Genomic DNA, 23151 nt, shown 5'->3' on the forward strand with positions numbered 1-23151 from the left:
GGAATTGGGTCTAGTCAAGTCAAAACATCTACAAATTATGCTAGTCTACGCTCCACCGGGAGTTCTAGAAACGGACCCCTCACCTCTCATAGAATCCATTGTGAAATATATTAACTCAGACCTTCCAACAATGATCATGGGGGATTTCAACCTCCATACAAACGCAACACCTCTTTCTGCAAACTGCGAAGCCCTCCTCACCACCCTCAGCACTATGGGATTTACTCAGACCATCAACAGCCCCACACACAAAGCTGGACACACTCTGGACCAAATATTCATCAATTCCAATTTCACCTGCACAGTAGAACCTTCCTGTACCCCAATCCCTTGGTCAGATCATTTCCTGATAGAATCTTCCTTCTCCACACACAAACAGACACACACCGCCCCACTCCTTTCCACCATTCAATTTAGGAAAGCATGTCCATCTGACACTCTCAGCGATCAGCTCTCCAAAGAACTTTCTAACTTTGACCTAGATAACCCCGACTCAGCCCTATCCTCCTGGCAAAAGATTACAGAAACAGTCGCAAACAAATGGTGCCCTATTGTCTCCAAATCAATCAACCCAACAAAAAAGGGAAATCAACCCTGGTTCAGCGCTGAACTTAAACAAATGAAACAGACCTTACACCATAAAGAAAACAGATGGCGAAAAACCCCTAACACTTCGACCCTTTCTACATACAAGGGATTCTTACATCACTACAGGACCGCCATTCTACAGAAAAAAAAGGAATACTATGCAAACAAAATACATCACTTCCAATATGATGCCCAGGCCCTATTCACCTACGTGACACAAATCACCAAATCTACCCCTCCACCTATTCCAGATGAACAAGCTCTTACCAAGGCTAATGAGCTCGCCACATTCTTTCAACAGAAAATATTAAATACACTCACCCTCCTGCCTTCAAATACTACACCTCCCAAGCCATGTGAGAATCCCCAGGCTCTTACTAGACCCAAATTTGACAGTTTCGAGTCAATCTCCACCAAAGAGATTGAATCCCTTTTAAAAAGGCAGAAACCATCAAGCCATCCAGCTGATAACATCCCATCGAGACTCCTGCTTCTCATCCCAAATGTGATCTCAGGACCTCTGTCCGGTATCATAAACAGCCTGCTAACGGAAGGAAAATACCCAGACAGCCTAAAAACCGCCTCACTCAAGCCCCTCCTCAAGAAACACAACTTAGATCCTAATGTACCAGCTAATTTCAGACCCATCTCTAACCTCCCATTCGTTGCCAAACTAACGGAGAAACTGGTAAACACCCAGCTTTCTGAATATCTTGAAGACCACAAGATCCTATACCCATCGCAATATGGGTTCCGGAAATCACGCAACACGGAAACCCTTCTCATTTCACTTACTGACCACATTATCATGGGGTTAGACAAAGGACACTCCTTTCTGCTAGTCCTGTTAGACATCTCGGCGGCATTTGACACCGTCAACCATACCATCCTGCTGGATCGCCTAGCAGATATCGGCATCTCCGGATCTGCACACAACTGGTTCAAGTCCTTCCTCAGCTATAGGACTTTCAAAGTCAAAATCAACAATAAAGAGTCTCCCCTAACTAAATCAACTCTTGGCGTACCTCAGGGTTCCTCCTTATCTCCTACCCTCTTTAATATTTACCTCCTCCCCCACTGCCAACTGTTAACAGACCTCAATCTAATTCATTATCTGTACGCAGACGACGTGCAGATTCTAATCCCGATAACAGAATCAATCTCAAAAGCGCTCACCCATTGGAACAACTGCCTTCTATCCATCACTAATCTACTAAACAGTTTAAACCTGGTTCTTAATGCCTCCAAGACAGAGCTGCTCCACATCTCTTCAAACGAAATCAATATCTCCCCACCATCTCCACTCATCTCTCACATTACTTGCAAATAGGTTAGAGACCTTGGGGTAATACTAGACAATTGTCTAAACCTGAAGAAAATGGTCAACACAACCTCCAAAGACTGTTTCTTCAGATTACAGATTCTAAAACGACTAAAACCACTCTTATTCTTCCACGACTTCAGGACAATCCTCCAAGCGCTACTGTTCGCCAAAATAGACTACTGCAGTGCCCTCTACCTAGGCCTCCCCAAATCCACTGTCAAACCACTGCAGATGTTACAAAATGCGGCTGCGAGATTGCTGACAAGTACCAGTCGCGGCGAACACATCTCTCCCATCCTCAGAAACCTACACTGGTTACCAGTTAACTTCAGAATTCTATATAAATCAATCACCGTAATACATAAAACTATCCATCATCATCTTCAACTCGACCTGGAAATCCCATTCAAACTCCACTCCTCTAACAGACCAACTAGAGATATTCTCAAAGGCACCCTGAAATTTCCCCCTACTAAAGCCTCACGCCTCTCGACGACCAAAGACAGAGCGTTTTCGATAGCTGGCCCATCCATCTGGAATAGCATCCCTTCAAGTCTTAGAGTGGAACCTTGCCTGTTAACTTTTAGAAAAAGACTTAAAACCTGGCTATTTCACCAAGCCTTCGCCGACCCACCAGACAATCACTAGTTGTCCTTCACTCTTACCCGTTATGGTGATTACACTCACTAATGGACTCTGACACCTCCAGGTTAAAGCACCATTATGCTTTAACCCGTACGCCCTATGGTATCACCTCATATTTATTTCCTGCCTTATCTTCTTTCCAGCTTGTTGCAAGCTTCCAAGTTCTCTTACCCTGTTGATTGTAACTTTTTGACTCATTCCTACCTACTGTTTTTTGCTGTACTTGAATTGTTACCCCAGTTATTTTCTTGTTAATTGTAAACCGATCCGATATGGTTATTTACTATGAAGGTCGGTATATAAAAACTATTAAATAAATAAATAAAAAATGATTTGAGTGTACGTTTAAAGTACGCAGCTTACTTTTGGACTTTGTATATATGTTATGTTTATTAGTGATTTTATGAATGTATTTCTGTAATCAATCTATGATAGTGAAGAATATATATTTTTAAAGATATATAAATCAATGTGTGTGTGTGTATATGTAAAAATGCATACTGCAGTATGCAATAAAATCTTTACAGGTACTTACTGGTTCCTCCAGTTTTGAAATTATTTCACCAATCCTATTCTCCCTACACTAGCTTCAAGTAATATGGAGGATACAATTTAAAATCCTCACAATGGTTTGTAAAGTCATTTGCCATGATGCTCCTTTTAGCCTTAGAGCTATGTTTAAATTTCATCATCTCTCTAGAGAATTAAGATCAGACAATCAGCAGCTGTTAGATATTCCTAGTCATATTCCTAGTCATCGTTCAGTGAGGCTTGATTAATCTAGAGAGAGGCTCTTGTATATAATTAGTCCAACCTGGTAGAATCAGCTACCACTTGCACTTCATAAGGAAACCTGCTTTATGAATTTTTCAAAAGACGTTTGAAGGCCGCCTTACTTAAGAGCCTTCAATCTACTAGCTAAGTAACTCACAAACTTCACTCCTTACAGCATTTGCATCACTTTAACCTTGTTTTTTTTGTCATATGGTAAAAGACTATTATACTGTCTATATGCGGTCTCAGAAAATTTTAGCTTTATTGTATATGTTTTGGTTTTTATTGTAATTTTATGAATGTTTCCATTGTGAGCTGCTTAGAACTGCAGATAAGGCGGCATAAAAATAAATCAATAAAAGAAGGAGAGAGCAAGCATGTGTGTGTATGTGTATATGGGAGAATGAGAGTGTAAATGAGCATATGTAAATGAGAATGAACATGTGAGTGAGAGTGTGTGTGAGAGTGAGCGTGTGTGTTAGAATATGTGTACATGATAGAGGAGAAAGTTTGTGTGTATATGTCCTCTTCCCCCAATCCACAATTATCTCAGGTTGACTGGAAATCAATAGGGATGTGAATCGTTTTTGAACGATTAAAATTATCGTCAGATAATTTTAAAATCGTCCAAAATCATTAGAGTGCACGATACAATACAAATGCCCCCGATTTATCGTCAGGGGCATTGGTATTGTATCGTTAAATAGGGCGCGGGAAAACCGGCACACCAAAAGAACCCTAAAACCCACCCTGACCCTTTAAAACAAATCCCCCACCCTCCCGAACCCCCACAAAATGTTTTAAATTACCTGGGGTCCAGTGGGGGGGGTCCCGGCGCGATCTCCCACACTCTGGCCATGGCTGCATTAAGAGAAATGGTGCCGGTGGCCCTTTGCCCTTATCATGTGACAGGGCAAAGGTAGCGCCGGCGCCATTTTGGTTCCTGGCTCCCGACGTCACGCGTGCAGGAGATCGCTCCCGGACCCCCGCTGGACCCCCAGGGACTTTTGGCCAGCTTGGGGGGGCCTCCTGACCCCCACAAGACTTGCCAAAAGTCCAGCGGGGGTCCGGGAGCGACCTCCTGCACGCGGGCCGTATTACCAATATTCAAAATGGCGCTGGCGCTACCTTTGCCCTCACTATGTCATACGGGCGACCTTTGCCCTCACTATGTCATACGGGCGACCGTCGCCCGTATGACATAGTGAGGGCAAAGGTAGCGCCGGCGCCATTTTGGCCACCGGTGCCATTTCTCTTAATGCAGCCGTGGCCAGAGAGCTGGTGATCGCGCCGGGACCCCCCCCCCACTGGACCCCAGGTAATTTAAAACATTTTGGGGGGGTTTGGGAGGGTGGGGGATTTGTTTTAAAGGTTCGGGATGGGTTTTAGGGTTGTTTTGTGTGCCGGTTTTCCCGCCCTCCCCCGATTTACAATTTTTAACGATTTAAAAAAACAAAACAAAACACGATGATCAGTTTTCCCTCCCCCCCCCCAGCCAAAATTGATCATTAAGACGATCGATCACACGATTCACACCCCTAGAAATCAACAGCTCCTAGGTATGGGAATAAGGTCCCTTAGTTGATGAGTGGCCACAGGGACGTAATGAAAAGGGAAGGGGTTGCTGCGAGTTTCAGACGAGCAGTGTTGATTTGCCCCCTTCTTTTGATTTTGCAGCTGAAGAGGCTTTCCTCCCATCTAACCTAATCTGTATTGGAGTTATAGGGAAATTGTCACAGCTTGGGGTGGGAACCCAAGTCAATGAAAAGTTGTTGGTACACTACTGTAAGGGTGTGCGTGCTACAAAGTGGCTTTGGGGGGGCTGCCACATCTGAAGCAGAGCGTGGAGTGTGGAGCACTCTGTGGTCAGGAATTGGCAATGGGGTACTTGCTAGGGGTGTGCATTCGTTTGCAACGTATTGCGAATCCGCAATGTATATGGCCGGATTTGTTGTATTTGTTGCGTTGCGAAACGTATCGTGATTTCCCACGAATACAATGAATTGCAGCTGAATCATTCGGCCGTTGAAATGGCAATTTTAAACAACCTGACAGCCGACGGCCCGAGTGCAGGAGATCGCTCCCGGACCCCCGCTGGACCACCAGGGACTTTCGGCAAGTCTTGGGGGACCCTACTGACCCCCACAAGACTTGCCAAAAGTCCAGCGGGGGTCCGGGAGTGACCTCCTGCACTCGGGCCGTCGGCTGCCAGTATTCAAAATGGCGCCGATAGCCTTTGCCCTCACTATGTCACAGGGGCTACCGCTGCCATTGGTCGGCCCCTGTCACATGGTAGGAGCACAAGATGGTGCCGGCAGCCGACGGAGCGAGGGCAGGAGATGCTCCGGGACCCCCGCTGGACCACCAGGGAATTTAGGCAAGTCTTGGGGGGGGGGGGAGGTCAGGAGGGTGGGGGGTTGTAGTTAATTAAATTAAAAGGGAAACGAATAAGAATGGATCGGGGGGCCCCTTTGAACGGATATAACGTATCTGGCCCCGACGAATTCGAATGCCGTATGAAACGTATGCGGCTCCTCTGCACATCCCTAGTACTTGCTGAAGAGGAACTGGCAATGGGGTACTCAGTCCATGGCACGGTTCATGAAAGGGTGTCTGAAGCCCCAGGTTGGCTTGAGGGTTGTCCACTGCTGGGATGTGGTGGTGGTGGTGGTGGGAGTTCGGTTAAATGTTTTTAATAATAGTTACTGCTCGGGTTAAGTGTTACACATAGAGCTGCAGCCTTTTATGCCCAACATTTGTGTATTGTGGTTATTGAACATGAGTTGAGTGTGATGGAGCATGAAGCCTTGCATGCACATGTTACTTTGTTTATCAAAGCAGTGTTTCTTAAGCCGGTAGTGGAGTACCCTCTAGCCAGTCTGGTTTCCAGGGTATTCACAATAAATATGCAGGTCAGCCAAGCTAAGAAAAATCTGCCATTCTTGGAGGAGCTGAGCTTCAAACAGCTAAATTGTTCTGGCTTAAATTCAACTGCTGCTACCTTATTTGCAGAAAGATATTTTTTCTTAATTGCTTTCTTTCTTTTTATTTTTGAGAAAGAGAGATATTTTGCATTCCTTTTTTTATTTCTTGGGTATTTTAACTTTTTAGGCTTAAAATGATAGAGCAGAAGGGCAGGAGCTCCCACCCACCTCTACCTTGCATTCTAACCTTATATTCTAACCCACTAAGTAGAGGGTTGGCCTATACATATTAACTTATTGGCAGAGAAATATAAGGAAGAAATTTAAATACATTTAGTCATTTGTGGAAAACACGTAAGTAAAGTTCAGGGAGAGCTTAAGTAATACCATTATATACACTTCAGGCAATTTATTTTTAGTTGGTCTGATTTTTAGTAGCTAAGGCAACAGAATTCTTTATAGAATACCCACAGGGGCGGTTGCACATATGTGTGTTTGTGTGGGCGCATGGCCAGATACGTGGCAACTTTATATCCTGTGCGCACATACGCGTGTATGTTATAAAATTGCACTGGTGTGCGTATGCTCCTAATTTTACAAGTGTGTGCGCATAGTTGCGTATCATCGGCTTTGACCCATGCAAATGAGGGAATTTATATAACAGGTGCATGTCCACGCCATAACCAGTTTCACCAGTTCATCCACCAGTTTGTCCAGTTTATAGCTAGGTCCTCCAAACTTCCCTGGTTCTTTAGCCTGCACTCCCTTCAGTTTCCCTCACCCCTCAAACACTTCATAGATGCCTGGAAATAGTTCTATTGAGACTTATACCTCATCCATAGCAGAAATAATTTTACTCTCAAATATACTTGGGCATGCACCCAGGCACATAGATACATGTGCGCACCACACTTGGCCCCATCCTAGAATGCCCACACCATGACCACATTCTGCCCTTTTTTTTCCCCCAATGCAAGCTATTTGAGCACTGGGACTTGTGCGCGCATGTGGGTGGCTTATAAAATCAGGTGGACATGCGCATGTGCTACATGTGTGCCTATCTCCCGATTTTGGTGCACACCTGGCTTTTAAAATTAACCTCTTAACAGATAGAAAAACATATTTTAAACTAAACAAGTGTTTTGGAAAATTGTGTAAAACTGTACCTATTAGTGGCAAATAAGTGTGAAATTAACCCAAACCAAAATTATAAGAAATAGTAGGTCTATTAGAAACCATAGGTAAACAGATTAAGATCATAGATTAGGATAAATTACTAGTGTTGCACTTACCGCCCGTGGAACCCCCATGCCGACTCCTTCCACTCGGCTACGCCTCCGGGCCCTGCCTGGGACATCGGCTGCCATGGCCTACCTCTCTGAGTCCTCTCCACACGCACCCGCCGATGCTGGGGCCTCCTCGGCCTCCCCAGCGCATGAGACACCGCCAGCTTCCGGCCCCGCCCAGAGTTCCTATTAGGCGCGCGCGAGGCACCGGCAGCTATTTAAAGGGCCTTCAGCGGGAAACCCTGGAGGATGACAACATCAGCGCGGGACTACATAAGACTCCCTCGGGCCGTACCCAGACAGCTTGGCAACGAGTCTCCTGCGTTGCTTCTCTCGGGATCCTGCGCTTCTCCTTGAAGGACTTCTGTTCCAGTACCTGACTCCTGTTCCAGTGCCTGTCTCCTGCTCCAGGACCAGGCCTTGCGCCCTTCTCCCTGGCATCTCTCGGATGAATCTCTTGGCTCTGAACCTTGGATTGGACCTCACTCTGCTCGTCAGCTGCCTGCCTCTGGACCTCACTCTGCTTGTCTGCCGTCTGCCTCTGAACCTTGGACTGGACCTTATTCTGCTTGCTTGCTGCCTGCCTCGGAACCTTGGACTGGACCTCACTTTGCTAGTCTATCCTGAGGTGGGATCGGGGCTCTTGGCCATCCCTGACCTGCTGGCCCTCTGACTCTAGGCAGGCGCCTGCCGCCTCCTCCTGCTGCTGGCTCCAGAGCCTTGCCTGCCTCGTCTTGCCTGCCAGCCATCCGACTCCAGCCGTGCCCCGCCCCAGTTCTGGACCGGTACCTACTTCATGCCTCAGGGGCTCACCTAAGTCCAGCTGGTCCTGGCACCCAAGGGCTCAACCCATGGGGAACGAGGACTGGTACTGGCGAAGCTCCAGCTGGCCCCTGTCTTCCTCCGGCCTCGCCTCCTGATGTTGGGGACCTGTGGGGGTTTACCCTCTTAGGTAGCGTCAACCCCAACTCAGGCTAGGGGTCCACCGACCATGCCGTGTTTCCTACAACTAGGCATTAGTTGGAGTAAAGCACTGCTTGGACCCAAGAAGGGGAGGCATAGCAAGTGATTTGAGTCATTTTGTGCATTTTGTAAAGAGAACAAATTAAATACATTTATTCTCAGCTTGATTGGTATGGTAGCATCATAGTTGATCTTTGTGGTAATAATAATTTCTAGTGGTTATGGTTTACTTTTATACCTTAGAAACAAGAGTCTACAAAGGGAATAACACAAAACTATATACCTCATAGATTTATAAATATTTTGTAGTCTGAAAGAATAAGATTAGACACTTCATTCTTCCAAGCATCATGAGAGCAAGCAAACAGGATCACAAGCAGGGATTCTGAGTGTAGAGGTGGAAGTTAGATTCCCTAGGCTAGTTAATTTTACTTGCAGGTTAGTTGAGGAAAAGGCAGGGACTTTGGCAGATTTTTTTTCTTTTCTTTCAACAGATACCAGAAGCTCCCAGCTGAAGGATAGCTGGGAAACCTTGTATCACCAAAGCTATGTGTGTTTAGAACTAGTTAGTGGGCCCTTGAGCCGTGGCAAGAGCTGACTCCACCCACAGGGAGGAGGCCTGTGGGGACTCACCACGACAGGCGGGGTCTCAGCAGTGATGAACATAAGAACATAAGAATATGCCATACTGGGTCAGACCAAGGGTCCATCAAGCCCAGCATCCTGTTTCCAACAGTGGCCAATCCAGGCCATAAGAAGCTGGCAAGAACCCAAAAACTAAGTCTATTCCATGTTACCGTTGCTAATAATAGCAGTGGCTATTTTCTAAGTCAACTTAATTAATAGCAGGTAATGGACTTCTCGTCCAAGAACTTATCCAATCCTTTTTTAAACACAGCTATACTAATTGTACTAACCACATCCTCTGGCAACAGATTCCAGAGTTTAATTGTGCGTTGAGTGAAAAAGAACTTTCTCTGATTAGTTTTAAATGTGCCACATGCTAACTTCATGGAGTGCCCCCTAGTCTTTCTATTATCTGAAAGAGTAAAAAAACGATTCACATCTACCCGTTCTAGACCTCTCGTGATTTTAAACACCAGAGGCAATAGTTTATTATACAGCAAGATAACCCGAGGAGCGGGTTAATAGACTCAGTTCAGAGTAGATGACCTGTAAGCTGGTCTCTCTGGTAGTGGCCTGCAGCATGGGGTAAGTCGGGTAATACTTCCTCTAGATGAAGCTTATGTAGGTTGTGCCGATAGTGGTCCACAGCGCGGGGTAACTTGGAGAATACCTTCTCTCATAGAGACTTGTGCAGCCTGTCTCCGGTAGTGGTCCGCAGAAAGGCTCCGGATCCACTACCGGAGGCAGGTGGTAGATGTTTGCCCAAGACAGTGTGGATCCAGTAGTGGACCACAGAGCAGGGTAACCTGAGAATCCACACAGAGAAGAAGGAGGAATTTGTAGAGCAGATCCAGTATTCACTCTGAACAGAGTAGCCAGCTGTAGTAGTAGGCACTGTGGAGACCCGAGGTACAGGAGCACTGAAGGGTCATCTGTGGAAATAGGAAGAGACTCACTGGGTTAGAGAAGTGTTGCAAGTAGAGATGGCTCTCTGAGAAGTGGATAGCCCTGAATGTAGCAAGGCCCCTGAGTGCAGGAACAGTGAAGTGAAGTCCCAGAATGGCGGAATTGAGCAGGTCAGGAATCCTTGCTAACTCAATGGTATGCTGGCCCAATGAGATTATATATATGTAGGCAGTGATGTCATGCGGTGGAGATGCCCCCGAGGTTCCCGCCATGACATGGTTAAGACGGGGGCAGGCATGAAATCGTGCATGCCCTAGGTCACCCCAGAAGTAAGATGGCTGCCGGGAGCACCAGCACCGTCCCAGGAACACCATGGCAGGTGGCATGCAGAAGCCGAGGCGGCCATCCTCCCTAGACTTGGAGCTACAGGGCAAAAAGAGGTGAGCAGCAAAGGTTGCAACCTTTTGCAACCCACGGGCGCAATAGCTATCACTGCTGTTATCACTTCTACTGCTGTCCAGACAGATGTCCTGATCCACAGTGAGGAACTGATTCAGTTGAAAGATGGCTGCAGATATGCTTCCTCTGGAAACAGTTGGCATAACTCAGAGAGGAGATGGTGAGACTGAGAAACATCTGGGAGAATGAGGACTGCATTGATGGAATGCTTATTGAGGCATCAAAGATAGAAAATTCAAGCAAGAGGAAAGGTGATAATGGACCAAGAGATGACAGCTGGACCCAGATTACTACAGCTACTAGACCCTGCATAACAACTTTGATTTCCCTTCAGCTGAAGAACCAGTATGTAGCTCTGGAAGTGGAGGAAGAGAAGCCATCCCAGGGTGAGGAGGAACCAAAACATGCAAACCTCAAACCTGTGTGTTTAACAACCACTGTACCTAGAAAGTGAAGGGAAGTAATGGTTGGTTACTCACTTCTGAGGGGCACAGAGGCATTCATCTGCTCACCAGGCATTTTGCCCTGGGAAGTGTGCTGTCTGCCAGGTGCCGAAATCTAAGATATTTCAGAGAGATTGCCAAAAATCCTCAGACCTACTGACTACTAGGGATGTGAATCGTTTTAGGACGATTAAAATTATCGTCCGATAATTTTAATATCGTCTTAAACCGTTATGGAACACAATACAATAGAGATTCTAACGATTTATCGTTATAAATCGTTAGAATCGTGAGCCGGCACACTAAAACCCCCTAAAACCCACCCCCGACCCTTTAAATTAAATCCCCCACCCTCCCAAACCCCCCCCAAATAACTTAAATAACCTGCGGGTCCAGCGGTGGTCCGGAACGGCAGCGGTCCGGAACGGGCTCCTGCTCCTGCATCTTGTCGTCTTCAGCCGGCGCCATTTTCCAAAATGGCGCCGAAAAATGGCGGCGGCCATAGACGAAAAAGATTGGACGGCAGGAGGTCCTTCCGGACCCCCGCTGGACTTTTGGCAAGTCTCGTGGGGGTCAGGAGGCCCCCCACAAGCTGGCCAAAAGTTCCTGGAGGTCCAGCGGGGGTCAGGGAGCGATTTCCCGCCGCGAATCGTTTTCGTACGGAAAATGGCGCCGGCAGGAGATCGACTGCAGGAGGTCGTTCAGCGAGGCGCCGGAACCCTCGCTGAACGACCTCCTGCAGTCGATCTCCTGCCGGCGCCATTTTCCGTACGAAAACGATTCGCGGCGGGAAATCGCTCCCTGACCCCCGCTGGACCTCCAGGAACTTTTGGCCAGCTTGTGGGGGGCCTCCTGACCCCCACGAGACTTGCCAAAAGTCCAGCGGGGGTCCGGAAGGACCTCCTGCCATCCAATCTTTTTCGTCTATGGCCGCCGCCATTTTTCGGCGCCATTTTGGAAAATGGCGCCGGCTGAAGACGACAAGATGCAGGAGCAGGAGCCCGTTCCGGACCGCTGCCGTTCCGGACCGCCGCTGGACCCGCAGGTTATTTAAGTTATTTGGGGGGGGGTTCGGGAGGGTGGGGGATTTAATTTAAAGGGTCGGGGGTGGGTTTTAGGGGGTTTTAATGTGCCGGTTTTTCGATTTTTCGATTTTTTAACGATTTTTAACGATTTTTCACGATATTTTACCCCCCCAAACGGCAACAATACGATTCCCTCCCCCTCCCAGCCGAAATCGATCGTTAAGACGATCGAGGACACGATTCACATCCCTACTGACTACTATCTGATGCTGCTTATCCATGTTAGAACAAATGATACTGCTAGATACCACACATATCAGACTAAACGTGACTTCATGGCTCTAGAAGAGAGGGTAAAGCAGATAGGTGAACAGGTGGTATTCTCCTCTATCCTCCCAGTCAAGATAAAGGACCAATGAAGGAACCTTACATTCTAGAGATAAATGAATAGCTGCACAGATGATTTCAATGAGACTGTTTTGGCTTCGTGGACCATAGGATGATGTCTCAAGGACTGCTGAGTAGAGACAGATTCCACCTGTTGAAAAAGGAGCACAGCATCTTCCAATACAGACTGGCAAACCTACTGAGGAGGGCTTTAAACTAGGATCATTGGGGATGAGTGAACTAATCCCTAAGGTAAGTAAAACAAATACTTTTATAGAAATAGGAAATAAAGACAATATCTGGAAAGCTTGATATACTAATGCTTATAGCATGGGAAATAAAGTCCTGGATTTAGATGCAGCCATGGAAGAAGCTGATTTAAATGTAGTGACTGTCATGAAAATATGGTAGTCAAGAAACTATGATTGGGACATAGTTATACCAGGCTACAATCTATTCAGGAAGGATGGAGTAGGAAGGAAGTGACAAGGTGTGGTACTATACAAAGAAAATAATATCAAAGTAACAGAATTGCAGGGCTTATGAGTTAAGAAGGAGACACTATGTGTTAATCTGGAAAGAGGAAATGGAACATTCATTTATACTGATGTAATATAAATACCTCCATTAGTTACAGATGACATGGATAGAGATTTAATGGAGTATATTCACAAAATTGCTATAAAAGTTGAGGTGTTATTGCTAGAGGATTTCAATTTGCTGGATGTTGATTGGAACATCCTGGCTGCAATGTCTTCTAGGAGCAGAGAAATCCTGGATTCTCTGCAAGAAGAATTGTTCTGATATCAGAAACCACATGGGAGGATGTGATACTGGATCTGGTGCTTACTAATGAAGACAGTTTCTCTGATGTTATAATGGATGATCATCTGGGATCCAGTGATCACTGGATGATGTGGTTCAGTATTAGAGCGCAGGAGATGAAGGTTCATTCCAAGGTGAGGGTTCTAGACTTCAGGAAAACTAACTGTTAAAATGGGGAAGAAACTCAAGAAATGGTTAGTTGGATGAGAAAATCTAGAGGAACAGAAGAACAGTGGGGAAAAGCTAAAAGGAGATATTATAAGGGCAACTAACTTTTTGTTAGGACAGTAAATAAAGTAAAGAGGAGATAGAGGCTGCTATGGTTTTCTAGAGAAGTAACTGAAAATATCATAACGGAAAATATCATAATGCCTCTGTATCGCTCCATGGTGAGACCGCACCTTGAATACTGTGTACAATTCTGGTCGCCGCATCTCAAAAAAGATATAATTGCGATGGAGAAGGTACAGAGAAGGGCTACCAAAATGATAAGGGGAATGGAACAACTCCCCTATGAGGAAAGACTAAAGAGGTTAGGACTTTTCAGCTTGGAGAAGAGACGACTGAGGGGGGATATGATAGAGATGTTTAAAATCATGAGAGGCCTAGAACGGGTAGATGTGAATCGGTTATTTACTCTTTTGGATAATAGAAAGACTAGGGGGCACTCCATAAAGTTAGCATGGGGCACATTTAAAACTAATCGGAGAAAGTTCTTTTTTACTCAATGCACAATTAAACTCTGGAATTTGTTGCCAGAGGATGTGGTTAGTGCAGTTAGTATAGCTGTGTTTAAAAAAGGATTGGATAAGTTCTTGGAGGAGAAGTCCATTACCTGCTATTAAGTTCACTTAGAGAATAGCCACTGCCATTAGCAATGGTAACATGGAATAGACTTAGTTTTTGGGTACTTGCCAGGTTCTTGTGGCCTGGATTGGCCACTGTTGGAAACAGGATGCTGGGCTTGATGGACCCTTGGTCTGACCCAGTATGGCATTTTCTTATGTTCTTATGTTCTTAAGGTAAGGGATCACAGAAAGAGGAAGACAAGACAATATCTGCAAAAGCTAAGAGAAGGTGGGAAAGTAGTCAGGATTGCAAAAATTCAAATGAATAAAAAATAGCAAATATTTTCTTTCTTTATAGAAATTTCTAAAATTATTAAAATCCATGTTCTAGGCAGATAAGGTAAAACCATGTTCTAGGTGGATATGGTAAAACCAGGAACTACATTTATTTTTAGATGTATTAGTGATAGAAGGAAGTGCAAAAAGGGCATTGTGAGACTCAGAGATGAAGTAGAGGAATATGTAGAGGCTGATGAGGAAAAAGTGAAAATGCTTAAAAAATATTTTGGTTCGGTGTTCACTGTGGAAGAGCCAGGACCAAATAAAACAAACACAAATATGATTATATGTAAGGTAAACCTCAACTGATTTTTAGAAAAATGTGCTTGTGAGGAGATAACTAAACAAAAGTGGATAAGACAATTGGGTCAGATGAGATACATCTGAGGGTTTAAAGGGTTAGGGAAGGGCATTCTGGAGAAATGAAATAGGAAATGAGAAAATTTCCTATTTCATTTCAAATCATTTTCAAAATTAGAGATAGCGTGGCTGTGCCATTAATCCAGTCTGATATGCCAATTCAGAACCTATCAACTGAAGAAAAATTTCATAAGGATGATATTTCTAACAGGCTGAGACTCTTACATTTGGAAAAGAAACTGATAGAAAATGTTTCTGTACTGTGGCACAAAGTATTGTATTTGTTTTGAAGTCAAGAATCAATTAAGGAACTGCATTAGATTTTGTGATTGGTTTGAGTGGCCTAGAAAATGTTTGGTATTTTTAAGCCTTATGTTTCATCAGGTAATACAGAATTACACAAACTAATTTTGTAGCTTAATGAACTAGAAAAAACGTTGCATGACCTTATTTTCAGTAATTGTTCTCTCCCATCAATACTGAGATTGAATTGTTGAAGCCAATATATTTATTTATTTATTTAAACATTTTTATATGTGGGCATTAGTTGTGGACATCATGCCGGTTTACAGTAAAACTGGTTAAGCTTAGAAATTACATTTTAACATTTACATTTTAATATATCTATTAATATAACAACCCCTCCCCACACACACACATTTTGTTTTGCTTTACATTTTCAAAATATTTCTAATTTAGTTACACTTTCTATCACTAACCTGATAGCATTGCTGCCTTCTAGATAAAAAAAAAAAAAAAAGAAATCTAGTTTGCTTAAATCTATTACTATTGCCACCCTACTATAAACAAAATATGAAATATGCGTGTCTACAATAGTTTTCATCATAATTCGTATGGTTAAAATGTTTTAGCACCAAAGAACTGAAAACCCATGTCTAAGCATGTCACGTCATCTAACCTTTCTGTGCTCAAAGTCATACATCAAGGGGCAAAATTGCCTAAAGCATCTTTTCCTGGATAAAATTAGAGCATCCGACTAACTGGATTTTTAGCATTCAGAAAGTAGGCACACACTTTTAAAATGTGTGCACCTTAGAATAAAAAGTGGGCAATATTCAAAAATCTCTAAAAATGGATCAGTTATCTGGGATATTCAGTGAGATAACTGTCCTGCTGAAAATCGACAATTAAAGTTATGTGGCTAAGCTTAGCCTCTTCCCTCAAGCCCTCTCATTGAAACTTGAAAGTTTGAAAGCTTAAGGCCTTTTGCACAGGTTGGCACCCATCCTTCCACACCTGCCCCTGCCCCTACCCCCAAGTTTTAAAAATGACCTCCGGCCCCTCCACTGTCCCCCTGCCCTAAGCCTCCCTTTCATGCAAAGCCTATCTCTCCTGCCCGAGGCGGATCTCCCCTAAACTCTTAAATACGACTGGGAGCTCGGAACTAGCATCTGGCTTCTGGTATGTCCATAGTTGCTGTTAGGATTATTGCTCATATCTCCATTAACCTCTGCATCATTAGACAGGCGGAATTCAACATGATACCTTCATCCTGAATGAGCTGGTGCTGAGGTACTCCCACTGTTTCCTGCTTCTCATGGAACTGCTGTCTACTCTTCACCCTATGGTGAAAATGCTCCACTATTTTCTTGCACATCTCTCAGTTGCTTTAGGACTAAGCTGCCGTGTTGATCCTTGGCCCCAGGTTTTCTTTTACTGCCAGATGCAGCAAAGATCCCTTATATTCCCCATCTTCCACTGCCTTTTTTATGTTTGCACCATTATCTGTAAAAAAAAAAAAAAAAAAAAAATCAGGAACAACTGTTCTGTCTATCTGCTAGCCCTCCATCATTTTCCTTATCGCTCCTAAGATATTGACCAAGATGTGGCTGATATCCATCACCTGGGTGGGCAGCACAGCCCACCTGCACCTTGCTGATCCACCCTTACTAGAACAGTAGATTGTCCCTCCCTCGGACAATTGCCACCAGTATGCCATCAGGGAATGGTAGGCATGTTTAACATCCTGGCTGGTCCAGATGTTGCTATGAAATGAATGCTACTCCTCTTTAACTTGGGCAACTGTGTCTGCATGCAAGCACAGTACTGAGAGTACAGTGCGAGGATAACCTGTCTACTGAATATATTCTGGGAAGGCCCTTTATAATTCTGGGCTAAAAGGTGCAGCAGCTGCGCAAATTCCACATTCTCCATGATGTACGGGGGCTGGTTATGCAGGGAAATCATTTCTGTGATGTTCCATGTCACCACCTTTGATGCTGCCTGCCCTCTACCACGGGACTGTCTGCCACTGACATGCTGCTGGGGGCTGCTTGATTGTCACCTTACTAGAGGAAGGAACAGGAGGGCTTGGCTCGGGAGACTGACTTCCCCTTTTCTTTCTATGGCTTTCCTGCTGTGCTGCTGCCACTTTGAGTGGTAGACGGGGTCTCTAGGATAGTACTGGTGGCCTCCCCTGAAACCAGTGCTAACAGGTGTTCTTTTCTAAAATGATGCTACATACAACTGTTAGATTTACAACAGTGAATGCATTTAGCAAAATGTTGGTCCTAGCACCTCATTAACATTTATCTTTCTTTTCATTTACTGCAGGAGTTGGCCTTTCTTTCAACCTTCAACCTTCGTTGATAATAATCGGGAAATACTTTTTTAAACGAAGACCAATGGCTATTGGTGTTGCTATGGCAGGGGCTCCTGTGCTGCTTTGTGCTTTTGCTATTTTTAATCAGTTTCTCTTTGATTCCTTTGGCTGGCGGGGTAGTTTTTTAATATTGGGAGGAGCCTTGTTGAACTGCAGTGTGGCTGGTGCACTCTTCAGACCTATTCAACCAGCACTGGGTTGCAGTAAAGAGAAGAAAAGAAAACATTTTCAAGAAAAACCCCATGAAGGATCATTAAAATGTGACAGCCCTCAAGTTTCTGGCTTATTGACAGGAAAGGAAAATGAAAGAAAAGAAGACTGTTTTGATAAGCTTAATACATTTCTTGATTTTTCACTTTTTAAGCACAGAGGTTTCTTAATATACCTTTTTGGAAATGTGATTTTGTTTTGTGGCTTTTTTGTTCCCATTGTTTTTTTGGTGCCCTATGGAAAGCATCTTGGCTTTGATGAATATTCATCTGCTTTCCTCCTATCTGTGCTTGCTTTGGCTGATATGATTGCCAGACCTACCACCGGACTGATTGCGAACATTAAGTGGATGAGGCAAAGAGTCCAATATTTTTTAAGTATTGCCATTATTTTTAATGGATTTTGTCATCTTATGTGCCCCTTTGCTACAAGTTATACAGGTGTAGTAATATACGCCTTATTTTTTGGCTTGGCTTTTGGTATGGTTTGTGCATTGCTATTTGAAGCCCTGATGGATGTTGTTGGAGCACAACGTTTTGCAAGTGCTGTCGGGATTGTGACCTTATCTGAATGCTTCCCAGTTTTAATTGGTCCACCTGTTGGAGGTAAGCACATTTTATATATATATATATATATATATATATATATATATATATATATATATATATATATATAACATTGACCAAGTGTTTCTAGTTTGTTCTGAAAAAATGAAAAGGGGAGAATAATAATTTGTTTGAAACAATATGTTCCCTGTAGTATCAACTAGTTGTTACCTTGTTATGTTTGAACAATGATAAAAATGTAGGGGTAGATTTTAAAAGGTTGCGCACATGTACACCCGATTTTATAACATGTGCGCGCAGGTGCACGCATGTTATAAAATCCTGGGTCGGTGAACGCAAGGGGGTGCACAGTTGTGCACCTTGCACAGGCTGAGCCGCGCTGCTTTCCCCCATTCCCTTCCCCCTAGCCTGAACTTTCCACCCCGTCTCCTAACCTTTCCCCCCTAGCCCTACTCTAACCCCCCTTCCCTTTATCTTACCTTTTGCGCCTGCCGGCCGACTGCCAATGTGCAATCCTGGGCACAGTGGCAAATGGCCGCTGTGCCTGGAGCCTCCGGCCACACCCATGCCCCGCCCCCTCCCCACCCCTTTTTGCAAACCCCGGGACTTACACGCATCCCGGGACTTTATGTGTGTCGCCGGGCCTTCTTAAAATAGGCCCAGCGTGCGTAACCTTTTAAAAATCTGGCCCATAATTAATTTCAAGTCATATAGAAGTTCAACTTTTTTGTGTTCAAGATATTTATTTATTTATTTATTTAACATTTTTATATACCGCAATTCATGTAGCAGAGTTACATATCATTTCGGTTTACATTAGAACATTGAACAGGCATGTAAGAATGCAATTACATAGAACAAGGGAGATAAACTAGGATCAAAGTAACTGGGGGAATAACGTGCAACGAATAAATAGCAAGTAATAGGAGTCTGTTATAGAGATTAAATTAATCTGGTTAAAGATCTAGGTGTATATTGGCAAGAATTAAAGTCTCGGTACATGTAGTACATATTTGGATTGGTTGTTTGTGGCGTTGGACTCTGAACTTAAGCTCAAATCTGATGGAGTTTGATGGAATTGGTTGTATGAACAATATGTGTGGTAAGAGGGAATTATTGGCATAAGTTAAAAGCTTGTTCGAATAGCCAAGTTTTGAGTCTCTTTTTAAATGTGATCAGGCAAGGTTCCTCCCGGAGTTCTGGAGGTAGAGAATTCCATTGTGCCGGGCCTGCTGTAGATAGAGATCATTTATTTAGAGAAGTTTTGATGGGTGGGGCGAGGAGAGTATCTCTATAAGCAGCTCTCACCGGTCTTGATGATATATGTGGTCGATAAGGGATAGTGAGATCCAGTGTAATGAGCTTGTGAATGGATTTATGAATGATTGTTAGTGCTTTGTAAGTGATTCTAAATTTGATTGGGAGCTAGTGTAGGTTTCTCAAGATGGGGGTAATATGATTCCTTTTATTGGACTTAGTCAGAATCCTGGCTGAAGGGTTTTGAAGCATTTGTAAGGGTTTTAAGGTATTAGCTGGGAGGCCGAGTAGAAGAGAATTACAATAGTCAATTTTTGAGAAAATGATTGCTTGGAATACTGAACGGAGTACTGAATGGAAGTGGAGGAATGGTCTGAGCCGTTTTAGGACTTGCAGTTTATAGAAACCATCCTTAGTGGTGTTATTAATAAATCTCTTTAGGTTTAGTTGATTGTCCATGATAACTCCGAGGTTTCTAACTTGAGTAGAAAAGGATGGTAGACTAGTAGGGTGAATGTTCGACATTGCATAGCTGTCGTCTTGTGAGACGAGTAGTATTTTGGTTTTGTTGGAATTAAGGATTAAATTAAGGCTCAAGAGAAGTTTGTTGATGGCTTGGAGGCAGTTGTTCCAGAATTCTATAGTTTTTAGTAGAGATATGGTCACCGGGATGAATATTTGCACATCGTCTGCGTAGATGTAGTGAGTTAATTTTAGTTTGGTGAGGAGCTGGCAGAGTGGTAAAAGATAAATGTTGAAAAGGGTGGGGGATAAGGAAGAGCCTTGAGGAACTCCTAGAGTGGCGCAGACTGGGTGTGATTCGTTATTGTTTATTCTGACCTTGTAAAATCTGTAAAATTATGATATCTTTATAATTTCTCCTCTTATTGTGGATATAATTAGATACCAGGGCAGACCTCAGGGAAAAGTTATAGTTCAATTTGTGCACTGAAGATAGCAACAAAAATGAAGTTTTTTTTTTATTAATAGGGGTTTTTAGCCACCTTTTCAGTGGGTGCTCTAAATGCAGGGTAAACTGTGTTCTGGGGCCACAACTCTCACTTTCTGGTCAATAACCCCAGGGGTCAGGTTCCTTCAAGTGGGGTGTGGGACAATAGGTGATAGGATTCAATCTCAAGGCCCAAGGTGCACAGGGGGAACAGTCTCTCCATCTCTTTCTCACACAATTGTGGTCCTAGCAGTAGGGTCACCCTAAACCCCCAAAGGATGCTGGACATGTGTCTGGGGTGTTCCAACAAAATTGTACTGCAACCAAAAATATCTTCAAAAAGATCAGCCTTAAAATCTAGGGATGTGAATCGTGTCCTCGATCGTCTTAACGATCGATTTCGGCTGGGAGGGGGAGGGAATCGTATTGTTGCCGTTTGGGGGGGTAAAATATCGTGAAAAATCGTTAAAAATCGTTAAAAATCGAAAAATCGAAAAACCGGCACATTAAAACCCCCTAAAACCCACCCCCGACCCTTTAAATTAAATCCCCCACCAAATAACTTAAATAACCTGCGGGTCCAGCGGCGGTCCGGAACGGCAGCGGTCCGGAACGGGCTCCTGCTCTGAATCTTGTCGTCTTCAGCCGGCGCCATTTTCCAAAATGGCGCCGAAAATGGCGGCGGCCATAGACGAAAAAGATTGGACGGCAGGAGGTCCTTCCGGACCCCCGCTGGACTTTTGGCAAGTCTCGTGGGGGTCAGGAGGCCCCCCACAAGCTGGCCAAAAGTTCCTGGAGGTCCAGCGGGGGTCAGGGAGCGATTTCCCGCCGCGAATCGTTTTCGTACGGAAAATGGCGCCGGCAGGAGATCGACTGCAGGAGGTCGTTCAGCGAGGGTTCCTGACCCCCACGAGACTTGCCAAAAGTCCAGCGGGGGTCCGGAAGGACCTCCTGCCGTCCAATCTTTTTCGTCTATGGCCGCCGCCATTTTCGGCGCCATTTTGGAAAATGGCGCCGGCTGAAGACGACAAGATTCAGAGCAGGAGCCCGTTCCGGACTGCTGCCGTTCCGGACCGCCGCTGGACCCGCAGGTTATTTAAGTTATTTGGGGGGGGGGTTCGGGAGGGTGGGGGATTTAATTTAAAGGGTCGGGGGTGGGTTTTAGGGGGTTTTAGTGTGCCGGCTCACGATTCTAACGATTTATAACGATAAATCGTTAGAATCTGTATTGTATTGTGTTCCATAACGGTTTAAGACGATATTAAAATTATCGGACGATAATTTTAATCGTCCTAAAACGATTCACATCCCTATTAAAATCTCTATTTGGTCTTCTCAAAAAAATCTAATAATACTTATTGCCTCAGCCCTGCACAGCTGAGTTAGTGTCCCTTCAGATGGCTGGCACTAGGGAAGGAGACCCAACACCCCCAGTGATAAAAGGTGGGCTCCTAATAGAGGCCAGGGGATTTCCTGTCTCTTCTCTGGTTTGAAAGTGGACCTCTGAGTTAGAAAGTCCCAACAATACAGCTTAAAACATAAGAACATAAGAAGTGCCATGCTGGGTTAGACCGAGGTCCATCGAGCCCAGCAGTGGCCAGTCCTGATCATAAATACCCATCAGATCTTCAATAGTTGATCTATTTCTTGTATTTCACTCCCAAGGATAAGTGCTGGTTTTCCCAAGTCCACCTAATAACTGTTTATGAACGTTATACCTCTATATGAGGCCCACCTAGTTACTCGAGGTGAGGTTTAGGTAGGAGTGTAGGGGTTAGGGGCCACTTTGACATTCAAAGTGAGATGTACGAACAGAACAGTGCTCTCTTGTGAATATTTGATGACCTTCGGAGAGAGAAACACAACAAAGATAAGATTTGTGCAATGTTCTCTTGTTACCCAGGTAGAGAGTCCATCAAGCTAGGTTGAGAGAAGATTGCACAAATCTCATCTTTGGGCGAGTTTCCTCACTCTGAAGGTCAGCAAATCTTCACAAGTGAGCACTGTTCTGTTCGTACGTCTCATTTTGAATGTCAAAGTGGCCCCTAACCCCTACCTAAACCTCACCTCGAGTAGCTAGGTGGGCCTCATATAGAGGTATAAATACCTACCTAGTATGAGGGCCTTATAGCTAGGCTCTCTCTCTCTTTCTCCCCCCCCCCCCCCCCCCCCCCCCCCCCCCGTGGTTGTAGGTAGGAAATACAACCATTCTGGCACTTATTGCAAAGTGTGAAAAAGTTATCGCAGTTTGTGCTAATAACTATGCAAAGCGCTAAGATAGCACACTTTGCGATAAACAGCCCATTACCATAAAACACACCCCTTTTCCTATCGCATGTGATATTTTGTGCATTTTGATAAATCTAGGCCTTAGATGCTTCTCATCAAAACACCACCTGAAAATCCAAATACATCTACTGGTTCACCTTTATCCACATGGAAGCGTAAAGGAGTGCCCACCACGAACAAGGATGCGCGGTCGCAGTCAGAGTAGGAATGTCCAGAGATCGCAGGAGGCCAGAAAAGAGTGTCCAAGTGGATAGCGAGGATCAAGGCCAGAGTAACAGTTCAGAGTGGTCAGCCGAAGCAGGGGTCAGTACCTGTAGTCAATCCAGAGTAGTCGAGTCAGGCAGAGGTCAGGTTCCAGGCAGCGATCAGAGTAGACAGTAGTCAGGCAGAGGTCGGTTCCAGGCAGCGATCAAGCGTAGTCTGTGAACAGGCAGAGGTAAGGTCCGGGCAGCAAGCAGGAGTAGTCAGTGAACAAGCAAAGGTCAATACCGTGAGATCAGTCTGAAGGGAACTACCAGGAATGGAGAGACGAAGGAACATAAGATGCTGGAACAGGAGACACAGGAGATGCTGGAACAGGAGACACTGGAAACA

General features: G+C 44.5%; 1 protein-coding gene across 4 annotated transcripts in view; it reads left to right on the forward strand.

The window, feature by feature from the left end:
* The window catches only part of LOC115091128 (monocarboxylate transporter 2-like), a 107446-nt gene that overhangs the window by 74231 nt on the left and 10064 nt on the right, over positions 1-23151 (forward strand). For all 4 annotated transcript variants that reach the window (XR_003856627.1, XM_029601055.1, XM_029601054.1 and 1 more), the window contains one exon: positions 17238-18101. Coding sequence is in view for 3 of the 4 variants with exons in the window: in XM_029601055.1 (XP_029456915.1) it covers positions 17238-18101 (864 nt within the window). In the remaining variant the exon portion in view is untranslated. The remainder of the gene's footprint in view (positions 1-17237; positions 18102-23151) is intronic.

This window comes from Rhinatrema bivittatum, chromosome 4 (genome assembly GCF_901001135.1).
Source record: "Rhinatrema bivittatum chromosome 4, aRhiBiv1.1, whole genome shotgun sequence".
In the NCBI taxonomy this organism is placed as follows: Eukaryota; Metazoa; Chordata; class Amphibia; order Gymnophiona; family Rhinatrematidae; genus Rhinatrema; species Rhinatrema bivittatum.